This window comes from Symsagittifera roscoffensis, chromosome 1 (genome assembly GCF_963678635.1).
Source record: "Symsagittifera roscoffensis chromosome 1, txSymRosc1.1, whole genome shotgun sequence".
NCBI lineage: Eukaryota > Metazoa > Xenacoelomorpha > Acoela > Convolutidae > Symsagittifera > Symsagittifera roscoffensis.
In genome coordinates this window covers 62,643,243-62,665,044 of record NC_087062.1, presented here as the reverse complement: position 1 = coordinate 62,665,044, position 21,802 = coordinate 62,643,243, and the positions used below count along the sequence as shown (strand labels likewise).

General features: G+C 37.5%; 1 protein-coding gene across 2 annotated transcripts; it reads right to left on the bottom strand.

Moving 5' to 3' along the window:
* Positions 1-1,019: 1,019 nt before the first annotated feature.
* LOC134847183 (uncharacterized) lies at positions 1,020-17,735 on the bottom strand. Of its 2 annotated transcripts, none has more exons than XM_063864535.1 (7): positions 17,350-17,735; positions 11,754-12,365; positions 11,473-11,678; positions 10,637-11,073; positions 10,328-10,556; positions 9,240-9,519; positions 1,020-1,841 (listed from the first exon to the last, which is right to left on the bottom strand). In XM_063864535.1, the coding sequence occupies exons 1-7, from the start codon at positions 17,732-17,734 to the stop codon at positions 1,129-1,131; spliced, it is 2,862 nt and encodes a 953-aa protein (XP_063720605.1). In that variant the 5' UTR covers position 17,735; the 3' UTR covers positions 1,020-1,128. The 2 variants fall into 2 exon arrangements, with proteins under 2 accessions (XP_063720605.1, XP_063720606.1); XM_063864536.1 differs by having other exon boundaries at positions 11,476-11,678.
* Between the last annotated feature and the right edge of the window lie 4,067 nt (positions 17,736-21,802).

The following is a 21,802-nucleotide window of genomic DNA, read 5'->3' as shown; positions in this document are numbered from 1 at the left end:
GTTTCTTTGAAACAGCCTCTAGTTGTTAACCCGATAAAAATCTATATTCCCATTTGCTAACGCTTCCTAATCGGAAGCGTTTAAGTCACTCGAATTTAGAAACATGGATTAATAGGTAAAGATTTAATTCCGCTATTAAAATCCACTTTCGCAATAAGAATTCGATCACTTTTTTGTGAACTATCCTTTTTTGCTGTTCGATAGTGGAGTTTGACAAGGGAAATGAACTGAAGTAAGAAATCAAAGTCAAACATTGAAAAAACAAATTTGAGCGCGAAAAGTTCTAAGACTTTTCCTAAAAAAAATTTAAAAAATTATCGAGACATACGTAAAAGTCTTCACTACGTCGAATTTAAAAAAAAAAGGAATGCCCCAGATATGCGCAAATATCAACTACTTTTTCGCAATTAAGAGTCAAGTTTTATAACTCTGCTTTAAAGAACGTTCGAAGTTATTTCTCTCTTGAATCTCACCTGGTACAAATTGATCGCCTGTGATCTTGAAATACATGTCTTTGAAGGAGCCCATGCCGCTTACTCTGAACGCAGGCGCTATTGGTCCGCTCACCGGCTCATCAATCTTGCCTTGGTAGAAGTTGCTTCTTACTCTACTTTGCCATGATTTGTAGACTTGCTCCAACTTAGGGTTTTCAAAACGCAAGCCAATTTTAGTACCATCTATTTCATGGTGTCCGTGCTCTAAGATTTTATTCAATGTAGATCTTTGTAAAACTGAAATAAATCCATAGGATTCGGGCAGACCTGTGTCTTTTCTATATCTTAGCTTGATTTGATTCATTCGCCCAAATTTGGAAAAATGTTGATGCAGCTGGCCGATTCCAGTGGTACGAGGCAAATTGTAAAAGAACACTTTCAAAGACATCTGAAATATCAGCCAAATCGTTCATTTTTTCTAAATAACTCACCCACATAACTTGAAGACTTGAAGTTATGTGGGTTATGTCTTAAAATTGAAGACTGCTCTATTTTGACAAAATGCCTCTCAAAAGTTCAGTTCAATAACTATTTGGAAAATTTTGAATTAAAAATTCGATATTCCTTGTGAGAGTTTTAAATAGGTTCTGCATAGTTTCGCCTTCAAAAGGACTTGTTGCCTTTCATTCATTCTTCACAAAGACTTTATTACAGCCGTCGCTGCAAAAACTATGGCCAATAAACAATCAAAAATAGCCCAGCCGATTTCAAAAATGACTTTGGGCGAAAAGACAGTCCAAGTCATTATGTGAAATCTTAAAAACCAGCTACATGTTAACACAACAGCACATGTACAACATCGGTAAGTTAGCAAAAATAGCACACAATTTGAAGATGTATTTGTATTATTGTCTATGTTTATCAAGACAGGATTTGCATTCATTTGAGAGTAGATTATAAGAGGCCCAGAGAACATAACCAAAAACAACTGGAAAGCCACCATTGCCAGGTTATGGTCACTGAGACCAGTATACGCAGCCTGTATGTCAATAGTTGTAAAAGAGTTACAATTACCAAGGACGAAAAATGCACTTCTCGCAAACATGTTACAGATAAAAAATTGATCAACATTTTCTAATTTTGTTGCACTGAGAACCGGATTGAGAAGATATGTAAATAGCACAAGAAGAATTAATACGAAGAAGTCTTGGGGAACCTGTAAAAGCAGAGAGTAGATAAATAGCATTGCGCTCAGTGACTTTTTGGTGTCGACAATCTTTGGAGAGGTGGTGATAAGCGCTGCCAGGTTTGAGAGAAGCTGTGACACAATCAAAACCGCAAAGTAACATCGCAGGCAACTCGCATAAAACAGGCCGTGATCGTCCATAGCCATGTAATCTATCAAATCTGGAACACAAATATGCCATTATCACGTGGGGAACAAATTCACTAATTTACTTTAATAAAATACGTTTGTGTTCCGACCATTGAAAGTGAGGAGCAACTTAATCTAAAAACATAGCCAACAGATAGTTGGTAAAGAGCCAATCAAGGAAAGGAAACAGAAAAAATACTGACTCGTTTTTGAAAAATTTCAACTTTTGAAGTTCAAAAAAATATGTGCATGTGAAGTTCTCTGAGTTTCAAGAAAAATTAACAATTTGCATTTTTTTGGTTAAATTTACACTATTTGAGAAAACTGGATCAAAGAAATAACATTTTTATTTTGCTGTGAAAACAGAAAAAAAACCATCTGCTTTGGAAATAAGAGCATTTACAAAATAAATAGTAAATTACACAAAAATGAAGAAAAAATCAATATGATTTTTTTGGTAAAATTTACAATATTTGAGAAAACTGAATTAAAAAAATAACATTTTTATTTCGCTGTGAAAACAGAAAAACAACATCTGCTTTCCAGGGGCGGATTTAGGGGGGGGGCGGACGCTCCCCCCCCCCCCCCCCCCCCCCCTCAGGGATTCGACCCTCTGCCGACCCAAAGGGTCCCCCCTTTGAATACATTTTTGGCCGAACGACCCTAAAATTTTTCTAAAGGCGCCTTGGGCGCCAATATATACTAACTTTGAGGGGGAGCGCGCGCCAAAAAAAAGCAATTTTTTTGTCAAAATTTTTCAAAGTGCCCAAAAACGGCTTTTTTGACTGTTTTTTCAAAAATTTGCCTGCGGCGCAGAAAATTTTGCCAAAATACGGGCAAAACAGTGCTTTGGGAGAGCTTGATGTCTTGGAGCACTGCATTACCATGTTAAATTTACATATTAAAGACTTTTAAAGATTTTTTAAAGACTAAACACGCGTTATCTTTATTGCGTTTACTTCGATAGATCCGGTAGAATACAATTTTTGAAATACTTTCAAAGCATTTTATAATATACCGTATCTGGCGGATGGATAATACGGGTATACTGTCGTCTACTGTTATGCGAGCTGTTCAATTGGCAATTTTATTTAGCACTACTGGCTATCAATTGTATTTAGATTGGATTCATTATTTAGATATGTCTCGAGCGGTAAAGACCTATCTTGCTTTAAAGGATGCTGGTTCCGATTCCTAGCTTCTGATATTTCGCAAGTCGATCGGCGCAAGTAAGGGCATGATTGGAATAGTTTATTAAGTTGATCTCTATTCAATTGATTCGTAGCTCGGTATAAATCTCCAATGATTGGTATTAATTACCATCAATGTTTACATAGTTAAATAAATATATGATGCAGCTCTATTTTAACATCAAGGTGAATTATGTAATCTATTCGGTTCAGATGGTTAATTAGAATGAATGACATCATGAAGGGATGATGTCACACAACCTCACAAGAGGAAGTCTTCCCGGGTGGTTGAAGTGTTTCATCAGATACATTTACAATAATTCACATAATAATTTAAGACTGCTTTGATTAAGAATATGTACAAGTATCAATATGGTATGGGTCTATCAAAAGTTATATCGCAATAATTTAATAAACTCATAGTATTAGAAGCACAGTTTATTAATTCAATTAATAAAACGAGAGAAGATAAATTATTTTAAACTTAAATGGGAGATAATTTTTAAGCAAGCCACCTTGAGTCGGGGTATGGGAGTTAAAGTGATAGATGATAAGGATAAATTAATGATATCATGATGTATTCAGTTGTCAACTGTAACTAAATTTCCACGGCAAGAACTGTCGTGTGGAGTAGCTGAATAGTTTTGGTCGTCGTTTCGTTTTAATTTTTGATATCGCTGTCTTCGTTCGTTGTTGCCTTTCATTCTTTTTGTGCTCGTTTGATGCTGAAGTCTTTTTGATATGAGGCGGTGTGGTTCCAATCGTTGCCTCATAGATTGTGAATTGATTATCAACAACTTAACAGTGATATGTTTTGTTGATTTCTTCACGATTTCTTTTGAAAATTTTCAACTAGCTTAGCAATTAGTACTTTATATTACTTGCTAAAAGGTTGATATTTCATTTACTGTTCGTTGTCTATTTTTCAGAAGTCTTCTGGTCTTCATCGTATGGGCGTTTTGTGCCTTTATTGGCCTTACTCCCTGAATGAAGGTGATCGACTTTTTTCTTTGAAAAAGTCAAAATTACACATTTCTACGATGTTTTTGCATTGATCGCGATCATCGTATTGTGTGTAGTGTCTGGCTTTTTGTTTTTTTTTTTCAGTTCTTTTCATCTACTGTAGCTGCACTTCACTCCTATAGGCTATTCAGACAATTTGCTGGTTCGCCTGAGCAAAATTTGGCGTCAGTTAGAGTAGTTGATAAATTACTTTTTTTTTTTTTTCCATTAATTTCGTTTATCTTTTTTTGATATCTTCTTGGCATTCAAGATTCGCGTGTTGTTCTTCAGTATCACTGACAACCTTTTAGGGTTGCCTAACAAGCACATTGGATGTTTGTTGGCTCATTTGAACGCTTTCTTTCTGAATTTCTGCGAAGATATCCCTCGAATTTTATATTTTTTCTTGTTTTGCCTATCATAATACGTGGGAATAGTGTAAATTGATGTATTTCTCCAAATTTTGATCTGTTAGTGGATCGACTTCCTGCCTGTTCCTTATTGGTGGTCTAATGATTACTGAGCCCAAAAAATTTCTTTCTTCTCTAGCTAATATTTTTGGGGGGAGCAGAATCTTTTTATTCGTAATGTTTAAACATGGGCAACAGGTGGATTTTTCGAGATCTCGCGAAGTTGACTTCTCCTAGTGAGCCGACTTCCTGCCTGAGTCCTAGTTGGGCCTTGAAGGTATTCCACGGGTTCAAAGCGGTTGCATTACGTATATTTCGACTTGGGTGTCAGTTTTTCAGAAAAGCTCAACTTGAGGAAATGAGAGTTTTCTCGAAATTTTATACTTTTTCTGTTTTATTTTGGTTTTTTCGTGACTTCAATTGTATCGATTGGGTGGTTTTGGAGCTTACATTGTTAAGAATGCATGCATGAACGTTACTAGCTGATATCGTGATTTTTCGTCACACATAAATAAAGATTTTGATGTTCGTTTTTTCGAAAATGTCGCAAATTAGGCTGAAAACTCTGCTTTCTTTCAATTTGTCGAGTCCACATCCGATTTTCGGCATGGCTATAGCGTTTATTCCCTTCTGCAGTAGCTGCTGCTTCATGCAGTTGAGGCTTCTTGACAAATCGTAGTATGTTGGCTTGTCAAAAAAATTGTGGTTTTGTGACTAAATTGAAAATTGACTTGTTTTCCCAAGGCAAAGAAACTGAAACTGATGATCCAACTATCGGTGTTTCAATGCTTTTTAGGGTCGGTTTGATGCATGGGTAGGCGCTGCTGATCTGCTGTGCTACTCCTTTTGCCATTTGAAAGTCACTTGAGACGCAGTGAGCTATAGAGCCAGGGAACTGTAGGACATCACCTGATCCCACAAAGATATTTGGTTCATATATTGCATTTACCGAGTCTTTGCTGCTTCCAGGTCCATCTTTTTGTTTAGTGAATTGTTTCGCTCGTTTAACGCTGTCCATAATAATGTTCCTTTTCGAATCCCGTGAAGGAAAGTCTTCATTCGCCGCCTCCGCTTTCTTTCGTATGTTTGCTTTATTGTCCTTTTGCGTTGATCGTGGAATGAATGTAACTGGGGCCACTTCGTGTCCGTCAACGGTTCGGAGTCCATACTTTCGCGGTTGTTTTGGGCGGCTGGGTATTGGGTGATATCGAACATCATTACTAAACCGAATTTGGGCGTGAATTCGGTCTCTAGCTTCAGCTGCTGCTTTTCGTCTGACAACTGGCTGTGGTTCGCGAAACAATTCGTCGAGGTTGTATCCCTCAGGATCAGAGTTGTTGCTGGTTAATCTGTCAGTGACCTGTTCATCAATGATATCCATTGGTGGCGCTGCTGGTAGTTCAGCGAGTGGTAATTCATGCACATGTACTGCTCCTGGGATTGGGGGTGGATCCGGCGGTGGTGGTATTACTGGTACTGGGACCGGTAATGGTACCACTATTGGTGCTGCTGGAATTGGCATCGGTGCAGGTGCTGCTGCAACTGCTGGCGCTCCAAAGGGCACTGATAGTCTGATTCTAGCTGGTGCGGCTGGTTGATCGGTTTCGTCAGGATTATCAGGTTGGATCTCATCTAAGAGTTTCGGCAAGTTTTCGTCGAAAAGTCCTGGTTCGCTTCGGTATTTTCCGAGTGAAGGATCCGTTTGAAACTTCGTTGGATCTATTGGATTGAGATCTTCTGGTTGATGCTGTGGATCAACTGGTCTGAGACGAATTCGGTGCACACATTGGGTGTAGTTAGTTCCAACTTTCCGAATTATATAGTTCGAATTTGTTAACACTTTCTCAACTCTGTACAGGGGTATCCAGACTTGCATTGATTTGCTTCCAAAGTCTGACTGTGTAGTCAGCAGAGGATTTAGTAGTAAACAAAATGATTCGACTGTGAGAGGCTGCGCAAGTGCCTTTTGATCGTAATATCCTCGATACTTGTGGTACGAAGAAATCAAGTTCTTTTTTGTTTCTTTGAACTTTTCTAGCATCGCGTCTTGCATTGCCGTAACGAAGTCTGATTCTGCTGTTACTGATTCCATTGCTTTCGTCGAAAAGCGAAGATCAAGTGGTTTTGTTGGTTCTCTTCCATGAAAAATGGAGCTAGGGCAGCATCCAATTGATGAAGAGTACGACGTATTGTGAATGAATGTTGCCAATGGGACATATTTGTGCCAGTCTGACCATTGTTCATTAGTATTCAGCTTCAAGATCCTTTTTAGAGGTCCATGAGATCGCTCGACAAGACCAATTGATTGTGGATGTTTCAGCGTTGCGTGGTTGATTTGAACTTCTAATAGAGTTGTCAATTCATGCATTAGTTCTGACGTGAATGTCGTTCCGAGATCTGCTATGATCTTTTTCGGTATGTAGCTGTGCATGAAAAATATTTTCGTGAGTTCCCTTGCTACTGTATCAGCGCTAGCGTTTGTCAATGGTGCTGCAAACAAGTATTTCGAGAAGACATCGATTCCAGTTAATACAAATTTGTACACTGGTGACTTCAGTGGTCCAACGATATCGATTTGCATCATGTCTCCAGGAAAACATTGCAATGACGAGATTGGTTGCAATGGCGGAATTTGATATTTTGCAGATGCTCTTTTGAGTTGCAAGCATGTTAAGCAATTTTTGATTGTGTTAGTTAAAAATTCGGTGAATCCTGGAAGGTAGAATCGTTTTCTGAACTCTTCTGTGGTCCTTGTCATTCCCAGATGTCCACCGGTTCGCGAGTTGTGTAGTCGGTACACGACCTCGTTCCAAAGATGTTTTGGTAGGCAGTATTGCTTATGTTTTACGTGTCCCGTGTCATCGTAGAAGTTTCGATACAGTACTTCGTCGTCGATTATCAGTCTATTGAATTGTTTAGCATATTTTTTCTTGCGGCTATTTTCGTATGTCAGATTGGGAACTTGTTCGTTTCGTTTCCAATCCTTAACTTCTACTATATCATTATCTTTGTCTTGTTCATTTTTCAAGTCGAGTACTTCGTGACTCATATTCAGGTCACTGAAAACATCAGCAGGATCAGGGTGTTGTACTGCTGCGATGATTGGTCTCGTTATTCGGACAAAGTTTTGTGGTTGAATGGTTGCACTAGCTTCCTGTGAGCTTAGCTCTCTCATGACGTTTTCATACAGTCCGAGTTCAAGCAGTTGTGCTCTGAGGTTGTCGTCGATCTTCTTCTTTTCAGGAAATGCATCATCCATTGAGTGGATCAGGTTGAGAGATGCATCCGGTACTTTCGCTGTCGTGTCGATTTGTATCTCACGCACTGGTATTTTGTCCGTCAATTTCAGTGATAATGAAGCTGATGGGTCAGTTTGCATTCGTGACAAAAAATCTGCTGCATAGTTTGCTTTTCCAGGTATATGAGCGATAATGATGTTGAATGACATGACGCGGTCCAAGAAATTCCAAACCGAGGGTGGAATAGTCTTCGCTTGGAAAAATTGTGTTAAGCTTCGATTGTCAGTCAGTATTATCACTGGTTTTGATGATCCCCAGATGAAATGAGAAAAATGATCGAGGGCAAAATATAGTGCTAAGAACTCTTTATAGTAGATGGAGAACTTCAGTTGTGCTGTGTTGAAGAGTCTTGAACCAAATGACACTGGTGCATACGTTTTCATTTCACCTTTGTTGTCAGTTTTCACATAGTCTTCAACCATTAGCACGAAACCTGTTCCATGATAGCTTGCATCACATAGTATTACATATTGTAATCCTGGTTTTGGTAAGCGGAGCGTTATGTCCGTTGCCTGAATTAGATCATGTTTTAGCACTTCGAGACTTTTCTGATGCTCTTCATTTGTTTGAAATGCTATATCTTTTCTGAGTAGGCGATAGAAAGGTATCAGTTTTTCACCTAAGCTTGGCATATAATTCCGGAAGAATTGAACAAATCCGATTAGTCTTTTAACTTGTTTTACAGTTTGCGGCATTTTAATTTTCTTAAGGAACGTCGAAATTTTCTCTTGTTCAGGTGATATTCCTGCTGGTGTAATTATATTACCAAGGAATTTCATTCGTTGTGTTCCTATTTCACATTTGTTCGGTGATAATTTTAATCCCGATTTCCTTACACATTCGAAAATTTTTGAGAGGGTCGGTATTAGTTCATCAAAATTATTCACTGCACTTCCTATGTCATCCATGAACTGTGTACATAAGTCGGCTGCTAAGCATGGGTCAAGATAGTGCCGTATGAATGAACTAAAGCCCGTGACTGATTTGCTTAGACCTTGAGCTAGGCATTTGTATGCAACAGCTCGCATAACAGTAGACGACAGTATCCCACTCCTATCACCATATAATATACCGTATCTGGCGGATGGATAATACGGGTATACTGTCGTCTACTGTTATGCGAGCTGTTCAATTGGTAATTTTATTTAGCACTACTGGCTATCAATTGTATTTAGATTGGATTCATTATTTAGATATGTCTCGAGCGGTAAAGACCTATCTTGCTTTAAAGGATGCTGGTTCCGATTCCTAGCTTCTGATATTTCGCAAGTCGATCGGCGCAAGTAAGGGCATGATTGGAATAGTTTATTAAGTTGATCTCTATTCAATTGATTCGTAGCTCGGTATAAATCTCCAATGATTGGTATTAATTACCATCAATGTTTACATAGTTAAATAAATATATGATGCAGCTCTATTTTAACATCAAGGTGAATTATGTAATCTATTCGGTTCAGATGGTTAATTAGAATGAATGACAGCAATTTTTTATGATAGCAATTGTATATACGAGCAACTTTTACACTCACCAATTTTGTATGCAGATGCGTGGTATCCAACTACCAACACAAAACCAAGTGAAGACAGCAGCATCACTGCGATACTTCTGAAGGCAATGAGCAGCAAAACAGGCACAGCAACGCACGCGCCGCAATATAGAGAGCCTAAGAATAGTTGATTGCCATCTTGCAGAAGCCAATCGCCAATATCAGGATAGCTGAGCCACTTGTCACCTGTCTGGTTGAACTTACGGATAAGTCGAAACAGACAGAGAGCAGCTACTGCTGATACGACATCCCTAGGCACCACCTAAAATGAGCTAGCATTAAACGGCTATATAGAGCTAACAGTTCAAATTTACGGTTGATAATGACAACAGCCTAAAACAGAAGCAACTTTCGATCGGATAACCTTCAAAAATTAGATGATTTTAATATTCTGAGCAATTATTGTTCCGACTTTTGTAACGAAAGTAACGGAATATTTGTGCTCGCGGTAGGTTTTTTTTTCTTCAGACAAATTTCGACTTTTTAACTAGCCATTTTTTACAAGATTTTTTATATCATTCAAAAGATATTGTTGCCCTGAGCTTAAATTTGAAAAGATATTTTACCTGTGATCATTTTTTGTAAAGTTATGGGAGTTTAAAGATGGCCAATTTGGGATTAAGCGGAGATTAAATCCGTATTAGAAATCGTTCTAAATTGGTTAAAGAAAGCGTATTTGCCATAATTGATTTGTTATTAGGAGCGAAATCTATCACTTTGTACTTAATATGGCGTGTGGGGTGATGAATTTCACATAAAATCTCAAATTTAAAAAAATCAATTTTATTTGTTACATTTATTTTTTTTTCATGTTATTACTGCTCCATAGACCTTAAGAGGCAGTCGGGTCATTCAGGGCCTCGCCCTGATACCAGCAGTCTTAGTAGTATCTTTGCCGCGTTGCAAGAACATATTTCGTTTACAAATGCTTTCGATGCAATATCTTGTGCGCACATTATCAAGCTTCGAAGAAATTAAATCGTTCTTAGTAAGTTAAACATTGGATCTACTTTAAACTCAGCACATATAAAATGTCCATAATCAAATACATTTTAACGAGATTTGCTTACCCAAGCGATGGTTCGAGTACTGTTTTCTGCATTTATGGTTCGTGGATTTGTCGAATCCTCCAGCTTTTTCATATAAAGAACTATGTTATGCTGACTTAATCTCTGTATGATGATTATGATTAACGCTGATGTTCCCACAAAATACACAATTTGATGCTCCTCTTCGATGAAACTCGAAGATGTCATTAGAACACTGTGAATAGCTACCCAGATTATCAACCGATGAATTCTGAAAAAAAGAAATTACAAAAATAACCAGGAAACTTGCTATTAATACGATATGATTTAACTGTTGGTTGAACAATTTACCTGATGTCTACCGCATTCTTTGTGACAAAAATAATCACTAGCACAACAAGGAGAAATGCAAATGAAAGTATCGCAAAAAATGATGATCCGAAGAAAATTATTGAGCCCAGCGGGATTCGAACTCCTGATACGGTAATAAGAGTAACGAATATTGATGACGAAACCATAAACACACTTATGGTCAAAATATGTGGCGTTGACGCTACGATGTTGAAGAAAATTCCGCTTCTTTTTCGCTTTCGATTGTCTTCATAGATAGCCGTCGAAATTCTCAAGATCAGAAACATCAGCAAAGTCCAAATTGTGAATAAAGAAACATAGATGAAAAAAGGCTCGAATTTTGTCAGGTGGCTTGCGATAGCATCTGATGCTTCCTTGAGAGCCGAGATATATTCAGAGCGAACTTTATTAAAAGCATTTTGCCTCACTTCGTCAACCTGAATAATTAAGAATTGATTAAAAACTCTTTTATCTGTGGAAGTTCCATTAACACTAAAGTCACGACTCTTCTAAATTACCAGAAGCTTTTATGATTTGACACTTTTTTTAAATAGCCCACGTTTACAAGAATGTATCAATAGCTGGAAAATCTGAAAAGTAAAATCCGCTTCAGGAACTAAACTTTTCACGTTTTTTCGCACCATTTGCACTTTGGCTAGTGTAGAGCGTAATTTGACTTTCTTTAGGCAAACGAATATAAATTGAACTAAAAAAAAACAATAAAAACCAAACTTGAGCCTGAATGAATCATTATGACCTTTTCCTGAATGAACGAGAAAAAAAAAACTTAACAAACTACCTTCACTTCGTTCGACACTATAAACATCAATACGCACCACCTGTGATTCGTCGATAGATGGATAATTCCTCAGCCATAAATGGTGCCTCTGAATAGCCTGTTCAAGACCTAGCACTTCCAGCTTAGCCGAACTACTAACTTCTTCCAGTAGTTTTTTCAACTGCTGACTGTTGTAGTTCAGGTAGCGTAGTATAGCTTCCCTCGAAGAGACAATTGATTCAATTAAATCTATTATAACCATTCCTGAAACAATTTGGTGCACAAAACTGTATGCGAAGCAAAATCAAGCTATTAATTTCATTGTTAATATCATCTCACCGGAATTCTTTGCAGGAACTGGAACACCAGTAAGATAGGCTAAGGTGCTGGTTATATCAATTTGCTTAACCAGTGTCTCCTTAGGATGACTTGATACTCTCTTTATCAAAGGAGATGCAATCAACAGTGGAGTCAATACTTCATTTTCTGTTGGCCCTCCGTGACCCCCCGCATCTGCTTGCCCGTGGTCAGAGGTCACCGCCAACATCCAATCATTATCTCCTTTGTCATTCTTCTTCAGACCGTCCAGTATTTGCGTTATATACCTATCCATCTCTTCTAACTTCCCTGGGCTCAGAGAGCTAAAAGCTCCATAAAGATGTCCAATGTGATCTAAACCTCCAAAATGCAGGATCATGACCTGCCAATCATCACGTTTAAGTTCTTTTTCCAAATGGCGACTAACGTTGAGATCAACCTGGACGTATTCGTTGACAAAAAAGGTCACAGGATCACTTCTGACAAACTTGTCTCCCCATAGACGGTGCCACGTTTCATCTCCAAACATGGTAACTTTGTATCCTCTATCGAACCACTGGTCAATTAGACTATCGCCCTCAAAGCGGCTAGCGTCCATGTTTCCGAACACATCCACAAACGCAGGGACGTCACCTATACAAATATTCCATTCAAAATAAAAATAGGATCGCAGCTTTTTCCAGGCTATTTTGATCTCGCCATATTGCAAAGAGAATACATGCAACGGAACTAGTGTCACAAAAACTTGTTGTTTCCAGGAAAAAAACAACGGTACCCAAACTACTCTGGCTATCACAAATGTAATAAAAACAAAATCTATACAAACGAACATTCTATAAGTGACCCAAGGGCGGATTTAGGGGGGACGCCCCCCCCCTTCGGGATTCGACCCCCCTTTGGTACTTTTTAAGAAATCCATTTTTGGCCGACCGACCCTAAAATTTTTCTAAAGGCGCCTTTGGCGCCAATATATACTAACTTTGAGGGGAGCGCGCGCCAAAAAAAACGCCAAAAAAAATTCCAAAAAGTGCCCAAAAACGGCTTTTTTGACTTATTATTTTTTACAAAATTGCCTGCGGCGCAGAAACTTTGGCCAAAACAGCGTCTTTTTTTATTGCTTTAGGAGAGCTCGGAAAATCAATTTGGTCGACCTAAAAAAAAGTCGTCAAAATTTTCGAAAACTTTTTGAAAATCCGCCCCCTCGAGAAAAACCTACATCCGCCCCTGAAGTGACCTATTGCACCGTGCCGATAAAAATCAATCAATTAGATTTCAATCAATTCTTACTAGCGTGTACCGCACCTCCGGTGCTTCGAATTTTCAACAACTCAAAAACAACTATTCTTCGAGTGTACTCTGACAGCACCCAATTACAGGGTTCGTATTAAACATTTTGCAAATTTTTTTAATCAAGTTTTTTAAATAAATTTTGAAGAACCATAAAATTTGATGAAGTTTTATATAAGTTCTTCGAAAAATTTAAAATGAACTAAGAAACGTCACATCAGGAAAACTGAAAGCAATTGAGCAGTAGCAATTGGACGCAAGATTTGCAACTCCTGAGAGTAACTTCAAATTTTGTAAAGTTTTTCATTCGTTTTTTTAATTCAAATTTTGAAAAACCATAAAAATTTGTGACATTGTTTTTATATCTAAGTTTATAATGAATTCAGAAACGTCACATCTGGGAAACTGAAAGCAATTGAGCAGTCGCATTTGAATGCAAGATTTGCAACTCCTGAGAGTACTCTTACAGCACCCAACTACAACGTAGGGAAAATCAAATTTTGAGAAAAGTTTTCTAAGAGAGGTATTTTCTTGAAAACCAGAAAAAATTCACATCTCGAAAACTACTGAAATTTGAGCAGTCTTTTTTGATGGCAATATTCGCAATCTTTGAAAGTACACAACTCCAGGGTTGGGAATTTCATTTTAACGAATTATTTTGTTAGAGCCTCACTACAGAGATGATAATTTCAAGTTTTGCGAAATTTTTTATAAATAAGTTTCTGAAAAAATTTTAAAATCCTAAAAAAAACGTCATATCTCGAAAATAACAAGGATTTGAGCAGTCATACTGGGAGCAAAAATTCGCAACTCCTGAAAGTATCCTGACAGATCCTCACTACAGAGATAATAATTTCAAGTTTTGCGAAATTTTTTATAATTAAGTTTTCTGAAAAATTTGGAAAGAACCTAAAAAAAAAAGTTATATCTCGAAAACTACAAAGATTTCAGCAGCCATATTCAGAGGCAAGATTGGCAATCTACTGAGTGTACCCTCACAGATTCCAATAACAGGATTGAGATCTTGAAAGTTTTGGAATTTTTTTAACATTTACGTTTTTTTGAAAACTTTTTGAAAAAAGACTTGGAGACAAGATTCGCAACCCCTGAGAAAACCCTGACAGCACCCAACTACAGGCTGAGAATTTCAAAAATTTTTAAAATTTTTTAGAATTAAATTTTTTTTGAAATTTTTGAAAAATCTCGAAAATTGCCTATCTCGTAAACTAAAATGATTTGGTTATTAGAATCGCAAAACCTGGGAAAACTCTGACAATATCCTACTATTTGGTTGCTATTTCAAACTTGATGAAATAAACATCGAATTTAAACGGGAAAATTGAAAAAAAAAACCTTAACCGTTGCAATATACGATATAGCTTAAAGGTGAAAAAAAATTCTTTTGTTAAACATAAAATAATACGTTGAAAAAACTTGAACATGGCGAGATAGTGAAGCCTGCATTTAAATATATAAAACATTAAGGGTAAAGAAATAAACATAAGATACAACAAACAGGTTAAAAAATGACGAAATACTCAAAAAAATCAAACTAATAAGGACAGCCGCTAGCGGTTAAAAAGCCCAAAATTTTCCGAGCTGATCTTTGCAATAAAACTCAGTTGTTTTTTAGCACTTAGTGAGTGTTCATGATTGAATTGGTAATAACAGAGGCGAAAGCAGTCGGAGCTACGCACCGCACCACTTTTCATACTACACAAACAAAACATTATGAGCTAGCTCGCAGAAAATGATGCTGAAGCCAAAAAGTCGAAAAATTTGAACTTGCGATTAAACACAAACATAAGTCGGAAAAACTGGAAAACCTAGAAAAAATTTAGTTCTAACAAAAATCAAATTTTCGTATGTCTCAATAGAAATTTATTCTAAGCTAACATGCCAGAAATTTAAAAAATTAAATTAGCAACTGAACAAAACTAACAAAGAGGAAATAAAGCCGGCACTTTGAGCAGACAGAACAAAAACATGATTTCATAAATTTTTTTTTACAGCTTTAAGTCCCACCTGAGACTAGAATGAACAACACTTGCACTTTCAAGTGCAAAGGAAGTTGCCTACAGCATTATGCCATAAAATATAAACTAAAACCGTTAAATCGAAAAAAAACTATGAAAAAAACAAAATTATTAAAAATCAGACTTGGTAATGACAAGTTACAAACTTTCAACGAGAGTAAAAAAGTCAAAATCAAAAAAAATACATGCTTAACAAAAAGGCCGAAAAAACAGAATAAAAAAAACTTCACTTAAAAAACGGGAAATGAACCGAGGGAAACTAGGCCGAAAACCACGAAACCGTTTTTAAAAAAAAAATCATTTTTTCAAGAAATTTATTTGAAAACAAACTAAAAACGGAAACGGACTACACCTATTTACAACGTAAATGAAGGTAGTTTTATTCCAAATTTCAAGAAATTGAGCATGTCTGAAATTTACCATTCCTACACATTTGACCAGTCTGTGCCATAAACTTTTTTACGGTAAAAAAAGTCCAGTACCCGATTGCACTACCCTTGCTTGTCGCAAGGATTAAAGAAAACAATTACGAAAAATGAAATATTCGTCCGATATTTTGTTCAAATTGAAGAACATATGTCGAGCGATAATCACCGCGACAATAATTAGATAGACGCCGAAAAATAATTTGTCACCAAAGAAATTTTGAAACGCGATGATGTTTTTACATAGCCCCAAAGCGAATACCGAAGTTTTTTTACATGGCCCCAAAGTGTTTACTCCGAAGCAAATAACTCTTTTAAAACCTATAATCAATCTCCATTTGACGCTAAATGAGTCATCACTATTTTATTCAAATATTTTAACAAAAAAAACTAAACTATACAAAATCGGAGCCATTAATTTTACAATTAACAAGGATCAATCAAAACTATCAACTTGAGTAACAAAAAATAGGAATCAGTATTAAAATATCACTGTTAAGCCTGAGCCGACAAAACCTAAGCAGACAGATAAAAGACCAATAAAATTATTTTTTCCAGAAAAAACTCCTTCGTCAAAAGTGTTAATACAAATAGTGAATTGCGCTGTTCCAGCAATCAGATTTCCAGTAGTTTTATTTGACTTTCAAGAAATTGAGAAAAAAGAGCACGTCAATATAGCATACGTGCTGTTACCAACGATTAATGTGAGTTTGTTACACACAGAGATTAAACTGACATTTGCTACACTTGCGATGCAACTTAAACGAAGAAAACGAGGCGAAGGCAATTAAGTCGAAAAAAATCTACATTTAAAAATATTACTTCTATGAAGACTTCATAGGTTTGTCTCAAATGATTTTAAATTTTAGACTACCAATTGGAGATAAAGAGTCAGCTGCGTTAAATAAACAATCAGAAAAATCTGTTGAGCGCAATTTATTGAAATCCGACAAAACTTAAGTAGACGATATTTCAACCGAAATTAAAATTACCAAAAACTTTGAAATATCAAGTTTTGCAACTCGAACATTTACCCTCTCCTTAATAGACTAATGCATAAACATTTATTCTCCTTGAAACGACGTAATGAAACCACTTGAGCCGATTAAACCTTTTCAGCAAAAAAAAATAACGTTCATAAGAAAAAAAATAAATCATGCCAAATCAGAGGTCCCTAAAATTTAGCTTATAAGACCAATTCCGAACGCCTTTCGATTCTATAAAATCTAGCTTCAGCTAGAGGAACATTGACAGCTTAGGACAAAGTACGCCGACAAAAAAGCCGAGTTATGAAAGTCCGATAGCTAACTTGAACTAAATTTAGGAAATCAGCTCCTACCAAAAACTAACCCATTGCTTATTACGTTTCACCCACACTAAACAAGTCCAATTGGTTTCTCGAACTTGCTATCTTAATAAAATACTCAAAGACATCCTTACGAGTTTATCATGGAGATTTTTCAAAGAGAAATTCAATGAAGGAAATCCGAGGGTTGAATCTGAAATGAAGGAAATCATGACGATTGAATGCTATTGCACAAACAGTATAAGAATTAGAAAAATAAATTTTTGATTTGATGTAAGACTTGAAAGGGAGTCACTTCCCCTGGAAATTTCCTAAGAATCTTTATTATTATCAAAAAAAGTCAGACCAATTTTCCTCGACACTCGGAACTCTTAAAAAAATCATGAATCCAAATCACGACTGAAAATATAATACCTCATCTAACCCCCTACGAGCTGTCTTCGAAGTATAGTCGAAATCTGCTGGAAAAAAAATAGAATCTACGCCATAGTTCCTTCCCACTTCGTGAAATGGTCGGACCGTAGAGTATTCATCAAGAAAGAGTGGTCTTAAAGAGATCTTACCTGTAACTATGGCTTTAATTCTGGGCATGGTCACGGTCGGAGTCTCTGCCTTTGCAACGAACTTCATAATCCCGGCACTAGCTATGTTTTTTTGTTTCACCATTTTGAATGTGGACAAATTTTGGGCCATGTCATTTCTCATTCCATCGACGACCATTAAAACCAACTTCGAGACGAGCTTTCGATACTTAGGTTGGTTTGAAAACTCCTCTCTTGCTGTTGATTTTTCGGTCACAGTAGAAAGATGGTGCCATTCGCTCCTGATGTAATTCGGCGGTTTCGGAGGGAAAAACCCAATACTGTATAACCCTGAAGAGTAGAGCATCAAAAAGCAAAAACAAAGAGTTTGAACAAACTCGCTTTCATAAGTTGAGACCAATTTCATTGCTCTAAAACAGATAAATAACTTACATACCATGAAAGAAGAAAAACTCCTTTTAGCCAGTTAATTTTGACAAATTATTCAGCAAGACGATCAAAAAGGTCAGGTATGGATGGGAACCACCCAAAACTCCACTCACACATGCATGTGGTCTATCTTTCGACCTTACCCACGCCCTTCAATATGCGAAGGGTGGATACAACCACATGAGGCATGACGACATCAGAGATACCTTCGCCAACCTCATGAGCGAGGTTTGCTTTGATGTTGAAATCGGGCCGAAACTAGAGTCGTTGCAAGGCTAGAGCTTTTACAACAATTCAACTACAACTCATGACGACGCTTGACTAGATGTAAAATCAAACCGATTATGGGGCTCTTGGTTCAGCCGAATCTTCTTTGATAATAAAGTCCTCAACCCGCACGCAAAAACTTCACGAAGATTAATGAAAGATGTCTTTAAGTACCACGAATCACTCAAAAACTCAAAATACCAACAGAGAGTTCTAGAAGTCAATCAGAGCAGCTTCTGCGTGCTCATTTTTAGCTGCAATGCTGTAAAATTGAACTTTTCTAAAGCATTTGACAGAGTTGTAACAAGACTTCTCATCAAAATTTTGAGAGGGTTAAACCTTGATGAGTTTTCCGTTAGAGCTATTGAAACTTTAGATTTAGACTCAAAAGCAGCAATTAAATTAGTGTTTTTTTCTCAGCCGGCTTCAAAATTCATCGCGGTGTGAGACAACGTTGTCCCATTTCCGCTTTTTTATTCATAGCTTTTATCGAAACCCTTCTTCAAGCAATTGAATCTACAGAAGCAATTGAAGGTTTCGGGTTAATGTAACTAATTTCATATGCAGACGACATAATTTGCCTTATCAAAATCCGAGATTTTGAAAGGTTGTTTCGCTTAATCGATTTTTTGCAAACAAACTCATATGATGATTAACATAAGTAAAAGTGGAGTGCTTTCTGGACCTGATTTATCACCCTGTAAAACAGTCAAGGAAACAACCATACTTGGTGTCTTGTTTTACACTTCCCAAAAAGTTGAAATTATTGAACTATTGTTGAGTTCTCAAATTCAAAAACATTGAGGGTTAATTTCACTAGGTAACTTTTCGAGGGCCAAGTCATTAACACTATCAGTTTGTGTTCTCCCTGAATTTTTTCATTTGGCTCGTCATACTACAGTTAACTTGGATACTGTTAATAAATGCCAGGAATTATTAAACGCAGAAGTGAAAAAGTCAAGCAGACTCGACATAAGGAAAGAAGTTTTATAACATCCCTTGTTTTAGACGGTGGTGTAGGCTTAACCTGCCTACAACTCACACTTTTCAGTCTGAAATTTATCGATTTTTTTTGCTCACGATATGTCAGATCAAATTAGTTTGTTACCAACAGAATGTATTTTCCCGAAAGAAATCAAACATTTGCTGAGAAAAACGAATACCTCTATTGAAATAAGTTCGAGTGATATTGCAATATTTTCACTGTACAAATAGCCGTTTAATTATAACACTGCAGACAAAATCGCGAGATATTTATTGTTTCTGCTCACAAAACTGTAGTTTTCATCGAGCTACAATTTCCCGCTTGTGTTTTGCTACAAACCTTTTTCTCTGTTCAGAAGAAAAATTGATTAAAATTACAAAAAAACTTTGGAAAAATTCAAGGCTTGATGAATGGGAAAAAACTTTTTTTTATAGTTTTGCGTGTGCTGTTTTCAAAGATCGAGAAAAGCGGTGGTTTTTATTTCTTGAGAATGACCAGGAATGTTGTAACAGTCGCCTACTTAAGTCACATATGAGGTTAAAGAAAAATAGGCCCTACAACCACTGGCTTAAGAGTCAGGGACACTATCTCTTGTGTTTCTCTACCTCAGACGGTCTGAGCCAATTCGGTTCACTTGCGACATTAGACTACAAACCGCGTTACAGCTTAAAGGCTACCACCAAACCCCCCTCCTTTCTAGAAGTAAGAACGCCCACATGCTTAGGTCTGAAAATACCCAAAACACACGAACGCCTTTAGAAACAGGGTCGGAACCTTACGTATATAGTTACTTTTTATTAGACAGTGGAAATTTGATCCATTTCAGATGGATCAACATAAAAATTTCCGTAACTCAACATAACAATGTAAAACACACTCAAGAAATTTAAATTGGGTATTTACATACCGACACGACTTCTATAATCGCGTAACTAAATTAATAAGCGTCTCTAGAATTAATCCAGTAATCAAGTTTACCTCGAGAAAATGGAATGAATAAGTTTTACCTCAAGACACAAGTTTTCTTTTTCGACCATTGGGCAGCTTCAGCTGTCCACCTTTCCACCAAAGGTTCACTCTGGTCCACTTCAATTCTTCTTTGTCTCTTTTCGTCACGACTTGTTCTTTCTCTAGGAATTAGACAGCTCTACTCTCGTTCGATTTACACGGTGAAATTGCGAATATCACGATCTTATAACGTGCCAGTGGTCATTTACAGAAGTTTGCAGCAGATTTAACGTTATCTACACCCCAAATTCACAGCCATGAAAAAGTGTCACACTATCGCTAAACAGCAATCAAAATCTGCATACATCTGCACCCTGATTTTCCGCTTTGTAAGCTATCATTAAATTTTCTTTTGTTTTGCCCATTCAGGAAAATGTCATGCAGCATTTTTATTTACATAGTAGATATAGTATACTAATAACATTAATTTTTTATTAAATTTTCTTTTCCGTGCCCTCAAATTTCACCTGAGTTCCCACTCAAGCCCCCTTTTTTTCCTCTTCTCACGACTCAAGAACCAATTCCTGATCACCCTCTTCACTTCGTGCCCCATGTCTTCGAGGTACTGGTTCCTGACTCGCTCGACATTGTAATCTGCCTTGCCAGTTCTTCTTCGTCATCGGAACTGATTACGATCTCTTCCCATGCCTTCAGGTGTTCGTAGGCCCACATCCATTCCTTTTGCTCTTATAGTCTTTTCGCCTGATTCGGTAGACCCTTCACTTTAGACTCCCTATTCAAGCAAAAGGAGTTGTGCAAATTCAGGCTCACGTTTTTCGCCAAGTCCTCCTCCAATATCGATTCCCTCGCTTTGGTGTTATCTCGAGACCCTCTACCAACCCTTTTCCAACCCGTGGTTATCGCATTACGATGAATTAGCAAGGGTCTCTTGAAGGCCTCGGGCCCGATCTCGGCCAGGAACAGTCGATATTCTTTCTTATGCTTCTTCATGTGATTCTTCGTCACCGTATACAGCCACGACAACAGCGGCGCTCGAAACCATGAAAAGAATCTTATGCGACTCTACACGTGCCTCACTTCTTTGGGCACAGCGAATACTTTACACGCAGTCTCGAACAACTCAAGCCTCCGGCTGTAGTCAAAGGCATGTTTTGACTCCACTGTTGGTGCTCTCGACTCTCGATATTTCGTCACATTCTCCTCGATCCGTCGCAACGCCAGCATAGTGCTCAACACAAAAAGAGTGACCTTCTGCTGGTGACTGGCTAGCCCTATTGAACGAATTTCTTCCACGTCCCATATCAAGCAGACCTTCGAGTGCTCCGGATACCAAACTGTCTGTGCTAGACAATGGCATGGGCATTCCCCGTGTGTCAGGTTCATGCTCCGGAGGTTGGGTTCTCCCGAAACTTCCAACAAGGGTTCAAACTCCATCAATTTCTCATGAGTAACGTAGTTTTCGTCCATGGCTGGGGCACTGTTCATTGCTTTTCCAATCGTATTCTGTCTTTCAAAGTCGCTCGTGTTCTTTTTTTCCAGACTCCAGAGCTCTTTCCAGACAGATCTCACTCACGTCCCTTCTTCGATCTCCCGGCACTGCTTATTGTATCTTCCGCAACAACTAGTGAGAGTGGTGCGACTTTCGTGCCAGTCGTACACATTTGGGCCCCGCGAAAGCCTTGTCGATTAACACCCTCTGACTAGATGCTTTCACCATCGACATGTGTAGTGGATAATGGCTTCCGCATAGATTGGCCATGACTGATCCTACCAGAGACTTCGCATTCGTGGGTAGATTGTAGGCCTCGCTCACAGTAAATCCCA